The sequence below is a fragment of the Geotrypetes seraphini genome, chromosome 17 (assembly GCF_902459505.1).
Source record: "Geotrypetes seraphini chromosome 17, aGeoSer1.1, whole genome shotgun sequence".
In the NCBI taxonomy this organism is placed as follows: domain Eukaryota; kingdom Metazoa; phylum Chordata; class Amphibia; order Gymnophiona; family Dermophiidae; genus Geotrypetes; species Geotrypetes seraphini.
In genome coordinates this window covers 13,423,064-13,441,362 of record NC_047100.1, presented here as the reverse complement: position 1 = coordinate 13,441,362, position 18,299 = coordinate 13,423,064, and the positions used below count along the sequence as shown (strand labels likewise).

The following is an 18,299-nucleotide window of genomic DNA, read 5'->3' as shown; positions in this document are numbered from 1 at the left end:
CTTAGAGTCACATATCTACAATGTATTTCCTACCTCTCAAGTGAATAAAAGAACACATATCGTTTCGTTATGGAATTGTTAAGCTTTTGAAACAATGAATTTGAAAGAAGCCATAAGTTTTCTGACAATCATAGGTCAACGTCTAAGACACAATTTTTCCATTATTGATTTTATAATCATGAATGCCTAAATCCCAGTTGTTACGATTTGTATTTCAACCTTTCAATCTCTTTTAAGGTTTCGTTTAAGTCCCATCAGAGTTTCCCAAACCTGTCATGGTGATCTTAAGGATGTGTATTTGTTAGCTTGTCTTTTTGGGCTCTTTTACTAAAGAATAGTGCAAGCTATTGCTATGGGCCCTGTTGCAGACAACGTGAACGAATCTTTAGTAAAAGACCCCCCCCCCCTCCTTAGTTCGTTATCATGCCTTAAAGTTTTAGGGGTTAATATTCAGTAGGTAGTGTTCAGCATTTTGCTGACTGCCCCTCCCCCCCCCCCACTGGTCTTATGACTGGAAATTCAAGACTGGGCCATGCTCAAGCATCAGTACTGAATTTTAGAGTTTGCAGAGCCAACTAACCCTCCCCCCCTTATTATTATTATTTTTTTTTTTTTACAAAACCGCGCAGGCGGTTATTAGCACCGACTGGCACGCTGAATGCTCTTTGCTGCTCTGACGCTCATAGGAACTCTACGAGCATTGGAGCAGGGTTGGAGCATTTAGTGATCTGGGCTGCAGTAGAAATCTCTACTGTGGCTTAGCAAAATGGAGAGGGTAGGGTTAATTAGTTAATTCTAGAATTTTCAGAAACTCTACGCCAGTGGGTTTTTTTTCTTTTTTTTCATAAAAAGTTAAAAGACAAATATTTAGAAACTGATTGTGATTTACGCTATAACATTTTTTCAACCAATCTAATTCACAAGAATTTCAAGGGAAACCCGTCATCCTTATACCGGATCTTCAGCATAAGCATTACATATATAGTTGTATATGTCATATATGAACATACTAGATACATATCAGGCCTACACACATACCTAATATATGCTTCGTAATACCGCGTTCTATCCAGGAAAGCCATGAAAACACAGGAAAAATATTATAATCAGATGCAGAACAACTGTCAAACAATAACAATTTTAATACTGCTTTCAGTGTGTCATGTTAGCCTTATGATTAATCTTCCGAAACAGACAAAGACAAAGATAGAAGCCTGCTGTGGTGAAGAATATTGCTAAAAAGGGTTTTCCTGATCTTGTGTCTGAAGGGAAAATGTTTTTGTGCATGACAGCTGTCACCTTCTATTCAGTCTACAGACAGAGTGTGATTTTTCTATACTCGATACAGGAGAGCTTCAGTGATATTATATAGACCAACTAAGCTCATAATCAAAAGAACTGTGATGCTATAAGAAATTTGAGGTGGAGAAAACCGGGGAGAATTCTGCTAGTCAAAATGCACTTGGGGTTATCACCTGATCCTAGTCAACTACATGAAGCCGATCTAAGTTCTACTTTTGACCTATGAGGGGGGGGGGGGGGGGTGCTGAAAAGTTCTCAGCCCAACCAGTCAACTTCCTAAATTCTGAGCATTATTATGAAAGAATGTTATCTTATTTTTGTTAAGGTGTCAATTTGCAAAAATGAAATTCAGATCATCGATTGAACCATATCCATGTCATTCTCTTCTTGATTGGGCTGAGAACTTTCAGCACCCCCCCTCATATTTACATCTATTATTCCTGGCAGAATTCTGCCCCCCAAAATTAAAAATTCGGAGCACAAAATTTGCAATTTCTGCAAGTTTTTTTGTCAAAATTTAAATAATTTAGCTAATTATTATCCGTATCCCATTTAAAATATAATATTTTTCTTCCATCTTTGTCTAGAGGTTTTATTTTTCCTCATGTTGATTCCAGTTTCTCTTTTCTGCTTTCCTGTCTACTAATTCTCCATCCAGTGGCTGCTATCTATTTGTCTTTTCTCTTCTCACCTGTCTATTGCCTCAATACACCTGCCTCTGACATATTGATCATTCCCTTTTAGCTCTTTTCTGTCTTTCTTACCCTTCTCTTTTTCAGCTACCTATCAAATTTCCATCTTCTCTTCCATTCCCCATCTCATTCTTTCCTCAGCCCTCCATTCCCTTTCATCTTCAACATATCACCCATTACCATATTTTTACCCTTTGTAATACCGTATCTATCCTCTCATCTGTTTCCTTGCCAAATTCTACTCCCCCTCAGTGTTCTACTATTCTCAGCATCTTCCTTCCTCCAACCTTATAGTCCAGCATCGGTTCCCTCTTCCTTCCCTCCCCACCCTCGTAACCTGACATCTCCCTCTATTTTCTCTCTTCCCTCCTGTACTCCCCCCATGATCCAACTTTCTCCCACTCTCTTTCCTCACTCCCATTGCCAGACATCTCTCCATCACTCTTGAATTCAACATCTCCCTCCTTCTCCACCTCCTGTGTATCTCTCCCTTCCTCATCCATCATGCCCAACACCTCTCTCTCTCCCTCCTTTGCGTCCCTCCCCACATGCAGCATTCTCTCCCATCCACTGACATATCCAACATTTCTGTTTCTTTCCCACTGATTACCATTTTTCTTTCTCCCTGGGTCAAACCTCTCTATCCCCCTCCATGCACTATCTCTCCCTTCCATGTGCAACATTTCACCCTCCCCCCTCACCATGCATGTCTCCCTCCCCTCCCCTTGTGTCAGCATCTTTCTTTCCTCTCACCCCCTACCCTCCCTCTGTGTCAGCAACTTTCCTTCCTCTCACTCCTCCCCTTCTTGTGCCAGCATCTTTCCTTCCTCCCCTCTTCTTCTTCCTAATAAAGCTTGCTTCATCGGGTCACGATATTGGCAGCAATTCTCACACATTGCCTGCCATTAACCAGGAAGCCTCCTTTCTACCGTGGAGAGACTTCCAGGTTGGCGGCAGGCAGCGTGTCAGAATCGCTGCTGATACCACGATCTGATTAAGCTGACACCGTCTGAGATTCTGCGTGACTGTGCAATACTGAGCACATTCTGTATTGTGCAGTCATCAGATTTCCTCCAGGAGTAATCTATACATCTGGATCTATTGTCTTGTCCTTCTCAGAGAAATAGAATATATATATATATATATTCACAGATGTGCTTAGCCTGGATTTAGATATAGGTACAAAATTTTGGAGGTGCCAAATACCGTGGCCAAGGAGGAACTTTAGGGCTCTGCATTAGGGCCACTTTGAAGGGATACAGCCATTAACACTAGACTCCCCCTGCTCAGTCTGATACCAGAGTCCTGTCTATGCACACCAAAATCTTACTGCCAGATCTGAATGCTGTGGATCAAAACCAGAACTGGATCACCGTCTCGGGTATAACCTTTACGCTGCACTGGAACCTTTTCTTCCTGCTTTGCAAGTCAGGGGTAATGATTTCACATACAAGTAATTATATCAGTAGGGGGGGAAAAACCCCTCCCACAACTCACAAGAATAACTTCCATTTCTTTTTACCCCTTGACAGGAAACAGACTTGTTCAGGTTACTTGCTATTTATTTCCACTGGTGTAGTAAGGGGTGGTCTTTGTAAAGGGCGTAGGCACCCATCCTCTGCCCACCCACCCCACGCGTTTGCCCCTTCTCTCGTAAGTCTAATTTTTCCTGCGTGAGCAGCAGTACGAACTTGCTGCCTGCGTCAGTGTTGCCTTTCTGATGTCACTTCCAGGCCCCCGCACCTAGGAAGTGATGTCACAGGGATGACCGACATGATGTGGGCAGCACGTTAGTGCCGTTGCCCTCGCCTAGAAAATTAAAAAGGGAAGGGGAGCGCGCATGTGGCAGTGGGTCAGCAAGGGGCAGGGGAGGGGCTCCACTTACCCTCGCTATGCCACTGTTTGTTTCCATCTGAACCATTAATACATGCCTGCCATAATATCTAATATCTCTATTCATTTCATGAATGATTGCTACTAGACTTCAGTTGGCGCTCTAGCAGTATAGCTCATGTCATTATTACTAGATCAAAACACTCATGAATGGCTACCTGTTAATACTGGTCCTTCTTTGCTTCTCGTGGCCATTCTTGCAGTATGAATAACACCCATTTTCAGACACATGTTCATGGTTTCCAAGGTTTGGGTGCCTTCTATTAGCAACTTTGGACACATTGGCATTATTGAGATTGGCATTCGTCGAGTTTGGTACTTGCTTTCTGATGGAATTGTGATTATGATGGTTATGAATTACACAATTACCAGTGTGTGTAACTGTGGACCTTTCAATCTCACTTGCCAAGGGGACAGGAGGCTGGCGCACGTGCAGGGGACGCTGTGTTGTGTTAGTCTGCTGGCTAGCGTTTCTCCTGTCATTGGCAACATGATTTACGTGATTTCCAAACAGGCCGCCATTTCTCTGTAAACGAAAGACATGAAACACCATGACGTAGTCTATAAATTGCTTTAGATTTAATTTTCTGTCTTGACCTTTCAACTTGCATGGCACAATGTAATAACAGAAAATATTTGTTCTGAAGGATGCCATTGTGGCAATAACTTGAAACAAAAGCTTTGACTTTTATTAATTCTAGAAGTCAAATTTCATGTGTAGAGAAGCCAAATTTTTTTTCACTATCGGAGGGACCTTTGACTAAGCTACAGCCAAAAGTGGCCTTCCTTACCCTTGCGTGTGTGCGAAGATCATTTTTTTTTGCTGCAGCCGTAAAATGGAGATCAAAACAGCCAAAGCAAAGGCCAGATATCTTTCTGCTGTGGAGTCACACACAACACATAAAAAACCCGACACAGGCTGCATTTCACCCGTGCAAAGGCTGCATCGGGGGGCTCGGGAAGCAATGAAAAAATAAAGCAAGGTGGTAGTCACAAAGGCTTTAAAAGAAATGATCGAATTTATTAAATCCATCAACCAGTAACATTGGTTATTGTGAGCTTCTATCCCGCTAATAATGATTGGGGAGTCAATTCAGAGCGGTCTGCATGAGTAAAAGGCGTTACAATACCTGAGCTTCTGCGAGGTATTACAGTACATGGGTTTTATTCAGAGTTACAGGGGCTTCTGTAGCGGTGTTACAATACCGGCATAATTATGGCAGAATCAGTCATCCTACTTACGTTACCGGCACATCGATCGTCCTACTTATATGCATATGTCCATACCAAATCAGTCGTCCTGCCATCTAAGATGTTTGCCGAAACACAGCCGTGCCAGGTCTCATCGTAGATGTTACCGGTTGCTGGATTTAATAAATTGGATCTTTAAAAAAAAACAAAAACGCCTTTGACCATTGCCTTGCTTTATGTTTTTTTGCTCGCCACAACCAAAGTCGGCAGCCACCAGCAGCTGGACTTGGTGGTGGGGAGCAACAGTATGCTGGTGGTTAGCGCAGGAACTTCCCCTAATACAGAAACAGTTTTTAGCATATGGATTAATGTGTGCAAAATTCGTGCTCACTGTAGGTACCTGAGCGTATCCTGTGGGTCACCGTTATAAGCTGCGTTAGCATCTAATGCAGCTTAGTACAAGGTCCTCCAAATGACTGGTAATTTCTTATTTATTTTATTGGTAAGTTGTCATAGATTTTATTAATTACACCTCACCATGTGTCTGTGGCATTCTTAGTAGCACAATGCAAAACCTGCTACTGCCTTCTCTAGCACATATTACCTAGTGTTCCTCGATGATCTCTGAGATAGGTGCTAGCCAGGCTTAACCCTGTCCAATATGTGTAATTAACAGAACTGAGACCACTTAGGTTGCTCTTTCTGGGCTGCTTTGTGCCAGCAGGCTAAATTGAACAAAATCTTTTCCAGAGAAAGGAAAACGGTAAAACCAGAGGACATAATTTGAGGTTGAGGGGTGGTAGATTCAGGGGCAATGTTAGGAAATTCTACTTTACGGAGAGGGTGGTGGATGCCTGGAATGCGCTCCCGAGAGAGGTGGTGGAGAGTAAAACTGTGACTGAGTTCAAAGAAGCATGGGATGAACACAGAAGATTTAGAATCAGAAAATAATATTAAATATTGAACTAGGCCAGTTACTGGGCAGACTTGCACGGTCTGTGTCTGTATATGGCCGTTTGGTGGAGGATGGGCTGGGGAGGGCTTCAATGGCTGGGAGGGTGTAGATGGGCTGCAGTAAGTCTTAACAGAGATTTCGGCTGGTGGAACCCAAGCACAGGACCGGGTAAAGCTTTGGATTCTTGCCCAGAAATAGCTAAGAAGAAAAAATTAAAAAAAAAAAAAAAAATTTAAATTGAATCAGGTTGGGCAGACTGGATGGACCATTCGGGTCTTTATCTGCCGTCATCTACTATGTTACTGTTACTATGTTACTATGATATTGATTTGATAGATTGAAGAGTTATCAAATCTATCATTACTTCATAATTCATTATAGTTGGGTCATCTTGCCCAAATGATGTGATGATACAAATGCAGCAAAAGAGAAATGAAAACTCTTGTTGATAATCTACGATTGATTAGCAATTATGTGTATAGGAAAAGGGATGAAGAAACTGACTGCAGGGGCAGAAGAATCTTATCGATTTTGAGAACTTAACCCAATTCCATTCTATTCCCAAAGCTCTGTAGTTTGAGGGGGAAGAAGTTGGTTAGACCATGGCCTCTATGAACCGCTTCATTCTTCCTTGAACATAGTATACAGTAGAGAGATAAATTATAAAAGAATGGTATATACCAGTGGTTCCCAACCCTGTCCTGGAGGACTACCAAGCCAGTCAGGTTTTCGGGCTAGCCCTAATGAATATGCATGGGGCAGATTTGCATGCCTGTCACCTCCATTACATGCAGATCTCTCTCATGCATATTCATTAGGACTATCCCGAAAACCCAACTGGCCTGGTGGTCCTCCAGGACAAGGTTGGGAACCACTGGTATATACAATAGATTATACTCATTCCATAAAATCAACATATAGAAACCCATGCTTTGTTATAATGACCTATACCAGGGGTAGGCAATTCCGGTCCTCGAGAGCCGGAGCCAGGTCAGGTTTTCAGGATCTCCACAATAAATATGCATGAGATAGATTTGCATCTCAAGGAGGCAGTGCACCAAATCCATCTCATACATATTCATTGTGGAGATCCTGAAAATCTGACCTGGCTCCAGCTCTCGAGGACCGGAATTGCCTACCCCTGACTTAAACCATACTATCCCCCCTTTTATAAAACTGCAATAGTGTTTTTTTAGCTCAGGCCAGCACACTGAATGCTCTGCACTGCTCCCAACACTCATAGGAACCCTATATGTCAAGAGCAGGGATCTCAAAGTCCCTCGTTGAGGGCCGCAATCCAGTCGGGTTTTCAGGATTTCCCCAATGAATATGCATTGAAAGCAGTGCATGCACATAGATCTCATGCATATTCATTGCGGAAATCCTGAAAACCCGACTGGATTGCGGCCCTCAAGGAGAGACTTTGAGACCCCTGGTGTAGAGCAGTCAGTGCACCAGCTTGTGCTAAAAACCGCTATTGTGGTTTTGTAAAAGGTGTGTGTGTGGGGGGGGGGGTAATTTATCTTTCAGTTTGATTTGCAGGAAGTAGTTTCTTATGTGTTCTTTTGAGACAAATTATGCAGTTCTAGCCTCATTTTTTGGACTACTGCACAGTACCATACATGAAAACACTTTCTAAATAATTACCCTGAATATATCTTCTTCCTCCTCTTGATTATTATCTTCTGCATCATCTTGCAAGTCACATGATATCGCTCGACGAATTTCAGGCCCCATGTCGTGGAGTGTCCTGAGTCCTGCCTATAGCAAAAGAAGTCACATGGCAAATTAACTGTTCAGTTTCCTTTCCAAGATATCCAGCTTAGTTATTCTTGACGACAATATTTTCCATGAAGAAAATGCCATAAATAATAACTCTCTAAATGAAACAACTTGACAGCCCCAGTGCAAAGTTAAGCCATTCCAAGTGTTATAAAAACAGTCCTGTTATTTTGGATTTCCACAGTAAATAAGCTATAAAGATAAACATGCATGGATAGCTTTTAGGCCTCTGCTTACTTTGGGGTACTATGGTTTTTCAGTTACTGCTAAAATTAGCACATGGTAACTGAAAAACCTTTACATAAACTGTTGGAAATATTCCCAACAATTTTGGGAAGGCTGCTATGCAGTCTATACAGGAATAAACTGCGATTTTGTGTTAGCTGCATGGCAGGTAATATGTGATGTAGTTAGCTACCACAGAAGAAAAAAATGCACCGTGGACAAGGCAACAGTGGGGTTGACAGAAACAACTGGTTGCCCTGTCATGCAGTTAACGTACACCTTTTGAGGTGGCATCAACTGCTTGGCATTATTGCTTGCATTAGTTATTAACATGCAATGACCTGTTAATTAATCACGTCACAGACCCCTCCCCCCCAACAAAAATAGCATTTTCCCCCATAGAGGCCTTAGCATACTGCAAAGCATTCTGGTAAAAGAATATACACAATAGTGTCATTTGTTCAAGCTCTATAAGTAAGTGAATGTAGGAAAAGATATCAAATCTTTATATCAGTGAATGTCTCAACTGAAGTAGGAGCCAATGCTCTAACTTCTGATAAAACCTGTAAGTGCTCAATTTCATAACAAGGAGCCAATTTTGTGTTTCTAGATCCTTCTTAGTTAGAAGTCTGTCTCAATAAATAGAAACTGAGACTATCCTAGAAATAGGTTGAGCCACTATCTCTTTTTATTTTTTTTTCTTTGTTTGTTTTTAAGAGGAAATAAAGTTCTCATATTTAGTTAACTATGTTTTTGAGCTGGCCACCAAAGGAAACACTCCCGGATGTGGTCTATATTGATTGTTCTATTTTCCTTACAGTGTTGTATTATTTTGGGTTTCTGGTTACTTTTCCTGTTACTGTTGAAAAATTTAATTTAAGAAAATTTATTAAAAAAAAAAAAAAAAAAATTCTGATCAAGCAGCTCCTGCAGTGTAGGGTGCCTCAGTTACAGCCACGCCCAGGTCTTCGGATATAGACCATCCCCTCTCGCACCTAGGGGTGACTGTTCAAAGCTGTCATTTGGCAATTTATACAGCCAAGGAGCAAAAGACACTCTTACTAACCAGTAATCAAATAGCAAAATTGAATGTCAAAACTTAATGTAAGGCGTTCCAGAGCCAACAAATTATCCAAATACAGTGGTGCCTCACACAACGAACTTAATCCGTTCCAGGAGCAAGTTTGTTATGTGAAACGTTCGTTGTGTGAAACGCGTTTTCCCATAAGAATACATGTAAAACAAAATAATTCGTTCTGCAGCCCTGTTTTCCCATAAGAATACATGTAAAACAAAATAATTCGTTCTGCAGCCCTACATTTCCCTCCCTCCACCTCACCTCACATGCAGAGCCTGCCAGCCTTCTCCCTCACCCAGCCGCACGATCTCAAAAAGCTGTGCACGCGCAGCTGCTGGAGTTGATCAATGTTCTCCTCTCCTGCAACTTCCGGTTTCCGGTTGCGTCAGAGGAGAAGATTGAACAACAGAGCATGCGCGCATGTGCTGCTCTTTGAAAGTGTGTGGCTGGCCGAAAAAGAAAGCCGGAAAACTCGGCATCTAAGGTAAAGTGGAGGGAGATGATGGAACACTGCATTCAGACAGGAGGGTGCTGCTGTTCCCGGCTCACATTAGGAAGCGGCGAGAGTAGTTCCGCTCCCCCCCCGGGCCCCTCGGGCGACTTCGTTGTGTGAAACGAAGTTCGTTATAGGGAGCAAGACAAAAAGTTCATTATGCGCAGCGTTCGCTGTACGAGGCGTCCGTTATGCGAGGCACCACTGTATTTACTAAATGGACCTCAAAATCCAAAGGATGCAGCTCCATGAAGTACCAAGACTTGAGAAGGAGACATAACGACTATCACTGGTCCACTCTGGGCAAACAGGCAGTCAGGGAGAAAACCCAGAATGGGAAAAAACCTCCCTAGACTTAAAAAAAAAACCCAAAAAACGGGCTTTTCATCTTGAAAGAAGTAATCGCTAGGAAACAATTTCTCTGCTGAAGGCAACTTGCGTTTCTTCGGGATTTCAACGTACTTCTCTGCATTCACCATGCCTTCTACAACGTGAAGCCGACCAACACCATAACATAACATCAGATTTCTAGATCCCATAACCTTAAAGTTCAATGCGGTTTACAAAACTTAAATAATAACACTTTGGGCTTCTCATTTTGATTTGAAAAATAAACAAAAAAAAAAAACTCCAAACAGTTTATAAATGCAAATAAAGCCACTTAATAATGTCTTCTTCAGTTTCTGTCACTTACTAGAAGAAGAGAATGTTCATAGCATTCTCTTGACTACTAGAAATCAAATTACCCCATTTCTTAAACATCTAAAGTAAAAAAATAAAAAAAAAAAGTGAATTTTCAATAGCAACATAAATCAGATTTTGCGAGAATTGCTAATATAAATAAATGTATTTTGGTCTGGCAATCACAAAAACAGTACATAAAAAGTTCTACCCTAAAACACTTACTATAAGCTCATCATTCCATGGTAAACATATGTATTACATTGCTACTTTGCGTGTGGACTGTCATTTAACCCCAAGACAACTGATCATACCAGTACAAGCAGGCAAACTGGATCCACAAAAAACGTACAATGATCATGCCCAATTAAAACCTACCAGGATAGACTGGTACAAATCAAATGATCTTCAATAGCCAAAAGACCGCTTATAAGTTGGCATGTGAATCCAAAATAAAAAGCAGCTCGTGCAGGAGACAACTCAAAGAACAGTGAAATTCAACCATTGAAAAGGGCCAGGCAAAAGGTGGCTGAACCTACGCTGTAGCAGTGGATGTAAGACACATAATGGTCTAGCCTTGATTCCCCCGAGCTGTCCTTCCTAGATCCCATCCTAGACTGAAGGCTGCTGCTGGAGCTCTAAATCCAGGCTTCATTCAGCTAAATCCAGCTGTACAAACAATAGCAACAGAGCAGTCCAATTACCGTGCAGCTTATTCGTGCCGTACAAGGCTCACAGCCTGCATTGTGGAGTTTTTTTTTTTAAATTAAATTCGCACTTCCCACCCTGCCTTTACTTTATTTCACAGACTGTGCCAGAGTTATATGTGCTCGACAAAAATCATTTTAAAGTATTTATTATGAAAGAGTGTTTAAGCCCATTATATTAACGGGTGCTAGAATAGATGTGTAAACTTTTAGCACAATGGAGTGCTGAAGCCTTTCTTTCTTTCTTTGCTTCCTGCTCCCCCTGTACAGCAGTAGCCCTTCTCCCTTCCTTTAACCTCCCCCTGTCCAGCAGCACCCCCTCCCCTGCTCCCCCATGTCCAGCAGCACCCCTTTTCCTGCTCCCCCTGTCCAGCAGTTGCCCTTCTCCCTTCCTTTTACCTCCCCCCTGTCCAGCAGCAACCCTTCCCTGCTCCCCCTGTCCAGCAGTAGCCCTCCCTTCCTTTTACCTCCCCCTATCCAGCAGCACCCCCTTCCCTGCTCCCCCTGTCCAGCAGTAGCCCTGCTCCCCCTGTCCAGCATGCGCTAGCCCGGGCAGCCTCGGGGCTTTTGCTAGGCCGGCCCGCCTTGCATTATTGAAGTGGGCCGGGCTAGCCAAGGCCCCGCAGCTGCTTGATGAAACCTCGGCTGCTGCCGCTGCTGGTCCGGGGGTGAGAAGAAGAGGCGTCCCGGCAGCATAGGCAGAAGGCAGGAAGTCAGCCGGCGTCGGAGATCGGGGTAGAAGGCAGGAAATCGGCTGAGGCAGGCACAAGTGATTGGAGGCAGGCAAATTATTGTACTGCGCATGCGTGGCACAGTAGCACAAAGCACGGACGCACGCAGATTAAAGTACGCATGCGCGCTAAGGGTTTTATTATGATAGATAAATTATTTTGGTAAATACATGACACGAGGCATTTTCGATAAGCTAAGTGTGACTTTGTGCATTTTGAGAAAAACATCCAAAAATCAGGTGGAGTAGATGTTTTTGAACCCATAAGATATCTATTTATTAATTTTTTTTTTTCCAAAAATGGCACATAGATTTTTTGTCCAGCTAGACATCTATAATTTGAACTGTGAAACGCGGGCTCATGTCAGGGGGATTATAACATTCATTTTGTGCTCACTAATGTTTATGAATGATTATAATTAGTCAACATAAGCGTCCTGAGGTTTTTTTTTTATGTCTATGATGTTGAATAGTAGAACTCCAAAGTAATACAGTTCACTCATAACCTGAGGCTTTTTCCTCCTAATAAGACAGATTAACGCTAGAGGTGTTTATTATAGTGGATAGTGGAGTTATTTTGGATTGATTAAAACTGATGACTGCATAAGACTGCAATTACTGCTTCCATAGTATGGAAATGAACCTCATGCATATTCATTATGGAAAACATGAGTGGATTATGGCCTCAGAGACCATGGTTACCCACCCCCTACTGTAGCATGTCGCTGTTTAAAGGGCTTTGCCACAATATTCTTATACTCTCAGGTTAAAGTCAAATTGATAGCAAACAAATAGAAATGCAAAGGCAGCTTTGATTTTTTTTTAAGCCTTGTTTTTCCAATAAAGCATATAAGCAACGTGATTGTATGGGATGATCTTAAGGTGGCCAAACAGGTTGAAAAGGTGACGGCAAAAGCTAGAAAGATGCTAGGTTGCATAGGGAGGGGTATGGCCAGCAGGAAAAAGGACATATTGATGCCCCTGTATAAGACTCTGGCGAGACCTCATTTAGAATATTGTGTACAATTCTGGAGGCCACACCTTCAAAAAGATATAAAAAGGATGGAGTCGGTCCAGAGGAAGGCTACTAAAATGGTATGTGGTCTTCATCATAAGGCGTATGGGGACAGACTTAAAGATCTCAATCTGTATACTTTGGAGGAAAGATGGGAGAGGGGAGAAATGATAGAGATGTTTAAATACCTACGTAATGTAAATACGCATGAGTTGAGTCTTTCATTAGAAAGGAAACTCTGCAATGAGAGGGCATAGGATGAAGTTAAGAGGTGATAGGCTCAGGAGTAATCTAAGGAAATACTTTTTTACAGAAAGGGTGGTGGTAGATGCGTGGAACAGTCATCTGGAAGAGGTAGAAGAGACAGAGACTCTCTGATTTCAAGAAAACCTGGGATAGGCACGTGGGATCTCTCAAAGAGAGGAAGAGATGATGGTTATTGCGGATGGGCAGACTAGATGGGCCATGTGGCCTTTATCTGCCATCATGTTTCTTTTCCTACATACCGCCTCCGCAGGGATAAAACAACAGTAGTAGAATTATATCAGCAACAGATTGCAGGGATGTACAGTATTTCTTTCTTTCTGGGACACCCTCATATGGGTCTGATTGGTCAAGTGAAATCCACAGCATGATGGGGGCACACTCGTCATTTAGTCAGACAACACTGATTTCACTTTCCTGTTAAACCGAACCACTTAATTCAGGCTGCACACATCCCATTCACAGAAAACTGGCAAATCAGCTGTGATAGGCTGACTATTCAGTCAGTCTAAAATGATAAATGCCCGGGGTCCTAATCAGCCACATTTTATAACAAATGCTAGAGGCTAATTTTAAGAGTATAGGTTACTACCAAGGTCCCTCTAGTCTACTCTTCTGATTGAGCCCTCCAGATTCTCAGACATCCAGGTTGCTTATTTTTTAGGTGTCATATGTAGAATTTACCCTAACTGCACAGCATAGAAAGGGACAGGGAATGGGTTTGGATTGCATCTTGCAGTTAATATGTTATGTTTGCTCTTCAGGAAACTCAACGATTCTACCTTATCATACCCAATCTTACTAAACGATACTCCGGTTCCACAAATAACCAGCACGCAGGTCCTAGGAATAATATTACACTCAACTCTTTCATTTACGGCACTCATATCTTCAGTTGTGCAAAAGTTGCTTTTATAATTTACGACGTATGTATTCTATTCATTCTTCAACCTTCAGCTATAAATGTTCTTGTCCATGCTCTTGTCATTAGTCGTCTAGACTGTTGTAATTCATTATATAAAAGTATACAGGTAAAATAACTTAGAAGACTTCAATTGAGTCAAAACACTGCAATAAAACTTATAACAGGATACCAAAAATATGATCGTTACTCCTTTGCTCAAATCAGCTCATTGGTTGCCTCTAATCATACCGTATTACTTATCAAGTTTTCAAAACTCATTCTACAGATAGTCCTTTATTTCACAGTAAATTCCTAACACCCTATACTCCTTCTCGAGTTCTTAGATCTCTTAATCAAAACCGTCTAGTACAGTGGTCTCAAACTCAAACCCTTTGCGGGGCCACATTTTGGATTTGGCAGTACTTGGAGGGCCGTAGAAAAAAATAGTTAACGTCTTATTAAAGAAATGACAGTTTTGCATGAGGTAAAACTCTTTATAGTTTATAAATCTTTCCTTTTGGCTAAGTCTTAATAATAATATTGTCATTTATAGCTAAAGAGACATATGATCAAGAAACTGTTTTATTTTACTTTTGTGATTATGATAAACATACCGAGGGCCTCAAAATAGTACCTGGCGGGCCGCATGTGGCCCCCGGGCCACGAGTTTGAGACCACTGGTCTAGTAGTTCCCATATTTAGAGAGATATTTCTAGATTCTATATGCAATTCTATTTTCTCTGTCCAGGGTCCTGAACTATGGAATCTGCTTCTTAATCATCTTAGACTTCAAACTTCTCTTAACACTTTTAAGAAAGATCTTAAAACATTTTTATTTAATGACACTTTTTCCATAGGTATTTGACTATTGAACTTTTATGTACCTAAGAATATTCCAATTGGAACACATAGGCCGTCCCATAGACCTCTTGTATTATCCTTCCCTTTTGCTTTCATATCATTAATTGTAGTTCTTCCCACTCACCTATTTGTGCTATGTGATGTTTTTATTAAATTTTAATTTTGAACATATCAATTTTATTGTAAGCTGCTTAGACACAATGTGATTTGTGGGATATCAAATAATAATAAACTTGAAATATGTTATGCTATGTCCCACCGAATCCTCATTAATTAGAGTTCTAGGCAGGTTACAAGCAGTATATTGCTACATAGAATTCTCTATAGAGTTAAATATATTACAAAGAATTATACATGCTATAAAGAATTATGTATGATCATGTTTCCCCTTTGTTGATAGAGCTTCACTGGCTCCCAATTCGCTTTAGGATCCAGTTGAAATGCACATGCATAATCTTCAAGCTTCTCTATGGAATATTTGATCCTTTTGTCCCCTTATGTTGGAATACTTTTAGACTCGGCCATTTGAGTAACACACAAAGATATAAGTAAGCCTTCCCTTCCTTTAAGGGAATTAAATCTGCTGGGAAGCTCAGTCGCTCTTTTGTTTTCAAGTTTGTAGAGATCTGGAATGAACTTCCCGACTCCATTAGGCTTTTAGGCCAGCTGCAATTATTTCGTAAATTCCTGAGAACTTTGTTGTTCTCGCAATTTTTAAATGGTTTAACTACAGCCTCAACGAAATGATAATATTATAGCTATTTTTCTTATGCTTTTCTTATGTACTTTAGTTTTTAATTAGTTCTTCCTTCTCCTATGTTTTCTGCTACGTACTCTAGTCTTAATTATATGTGAACCGAGTCGAGCTCCACTGGGAGATGACTCGGTATATAAACCAAAGATTAGATTAGATAAAGTTATCAAATTGTGCATACAGTTTGAGGTAATACGAGAGCAGCTGACTATTAACACTGTCTTTATTTCAGGTGACTTGTATTATTAGTTCTGAGTACCTTTAGGCCTCTGGTAGGGATTTCTTTTAAAAAAAACCCAAAAAACAAGTTTTAAAAATTTTTGCAAAACAGTGTATATATTGTGGTTGTTCGAATTACAATGGGAAGCGAGTTCCACACTTTTGCCATTTGGCAACTGAATGATTTGTTGTGAGATGTCCTCTAACTTTCTGTACATTAACGGGTAGTGGTTGGCATTACATTCTGTTATCTCTCTATTAACTATAAGGGAAGACACTGGTCATGCCCCCATCAGTTATCACAGACAGAGGCTATACAATTATCACAGGTTAACTGCAAATTTTTACTGCATTTTAGTAAAAGGGTCCCTAGGTAATGGATGGTTTTTCCTTGTAAAAGTACTTTTTATTATAAATTATCTAGGGATTATTTAAAAAAAGGTAGTATTTCTTTATTTTGTTTTCGATCCCATCCTCCTTAAAGAGCTCAGAACGGGTCACCGGTTGTACAGACATAATATATAGTTAACAGATTACAATCTGCCATAGTTATAGTACAAGTTTTTATCCTAACTTGACACAAACTAGGGATCTAAAACCAATATACATGATATACAGTTCACAAAGGTTAAATTTGTCATAATTATCAATAACTATATAATAATTTTTGATGGGAAAATGTGTTGATCTTATTATATATTCTAAGGATTTTAAGTGATGTATAAAGTGTAAAATGTATTTTTCTTGTATTCACTTAATGAAAGCATTAAAAATGAATAAAGATATTAAAAAAAAAAAAAAAATTTATAGTGCAAGATTTTTCAATACAAATTTTTATCCTAATGTGACACCTATCAAGGATCTTGTATCGATATACATTTCTTTGTAATCTATCAGTTGTGGGCGGGGGAGTTAGATGAAGAGGTATGTTTTTATTGCTTTCCTAAAGTTGAGGAGTCCTTCAAGGGATCATCACATTTAATAATACCGTATATACTTGAATATAAACTGGGATTTTGGGGCCCAAAAATTGGTCCCAGTTTATATTCGGGACAGCGCCCAGTGCCCACCCAATCCCCTCCCACTTATTGCAGACCTCCGCTGGACTGCCAAGCTCTCCACCCTGTCCATCGTACCTCCTCTACAGCTGGAATCCCTGGTGGTCCAGAGGTGTAGCAAGCAGGAGTGAGCTTTCCACGCTCCTGCCCCACTGCTAACCTGGTCTGTTGCTGCTATGAGTTCTAGCTTCAGCCGATGACCGGTACCGAGCAGGAGCGCGCTTTGGTGCTGCTGCTCGGCACTGAGTGGCTTCCTGCGAATTCTCACGAGAATTCGTGGGAGCCATTCAGGAAGCCTTTAAGCACCGAGCAGCAGCACCAAAGCGCACTCCTACTTAGTACCTGCTCAGTGTCTGAAGCCTGAACTCACAGCAGCAAGCGAGCGACCGGGATAGCAGTGAGGCAGGAGCGTGGAAAGCTCGTTCCTGCCTGCTACACCTCTGGATCACCAGGGATTCCAGTGACATAGGAGGTACGATGGACAGGGCTGGGAGGGGGAAACAGGGTAGAGAGACTAGGAGGGAGGGAAGGGGCTGGGTACAGAGCCTGACAGAGGAGGGAGGGAAGGGGGCTGGGTGCCGTGCCTGGCAGGGAGGGGGCTGGGTGCAGAGCCTGACAGGGGTGGGAGGGGGCGCTGGGTTCAGATCCTGGCAGGGCAGGGCACTTGAATATTGAGCTGCCCGGCTTATATTCGAGTCAACCCTCTTTCCTCCTTTTGGGGGGAAAAATGGGGGGCTCAACTTATATTCAAGTATATACGCTAATAATAATGAATTCTCTACAGTATATAGTATATCCACAAAGTATAGTGAAACATTTATATTCTGCTGCCTGTCCATTCACTGTTAAGACCCAGCTAATGGATCACTTCGAGCAAAAATAATTCTCATTTTCTTTTATACTTTTGCCTCTACCTGAGTTAAATTTCATTCACAGCATTAAAGTCAACACATTGTCTAGACGATAACAGCACTTTACATAAAAGAGCTGTATAAGACGAAAGGGGAACGGAGGGGAATTTCCATAGCTGGCCCAAGTACGTGTTTTAGTGAACGAGATTTACCAAGTTAACCCTTTCAGGACCATAAGGATCGTAGGCCAATTTTTGTGTTTTTGACAACATTTTTATGGTAAAAAGGGCTTGCAGATGCCAAAAAAATGATTTTTTTGGTGAAATATCATTATTTTTATTTTAAAAAAAATCACACTTCTGGCTTATGGACAGTGTGGCAAGTGAATCTTCTCGTCAATCTGGCAACGACGCTAACGAATGAATGTCGGAAACCAGTTTGTTTACATAAAGGCAGTATCCTATGGAATCCGTACCTATCAAATTTAGAACTGTAGACGATCCCAATCAAAATGTATAGGATTTTAAAGTTATGGGACAAATAGGTCCCTTGGTCCTGAAAGGGTTAAGGCTAAAATAGATGGTGAGGCCTGTAACTAAGCAGATACTAGAAACACTGTTCATTTTTGTACTGCCTCTTTTCCA

The 18,299-nt window shown here is 41.2% G+C and overlaps 1 protein-coding gene across 1 annotated transcript in view; it reads right to left on the bottom strand.

Moving 5' to 3' along the window:
* The window catches only part of CACNA1D (calcium voltage-gated channel subunit alpha1 D), a 330,148-nt gene that overhangs the window by 26,363 nt on the left and 285,486 nt on the right, over nucleotides 1-18,299 (bottom strand). The window contains exons 39-40 of the mRNA XM_033925872.1: nucleotides 7,681-7,794; nucleotides 4,046-4,413 (exon numbers count right to left, since the gene is read on the bottom strand). Of these exons, the coding sequence (XP_033781763.1) occupies nucleotides 4,046-4,413; nucleotides 7,681-7,794 (482 nt within the window). The remainder of the gene's footprint in view (nucleotides 1-4,045; nucleotides 4,414-7,680; nucleotides 7,795-18,299) is intronic.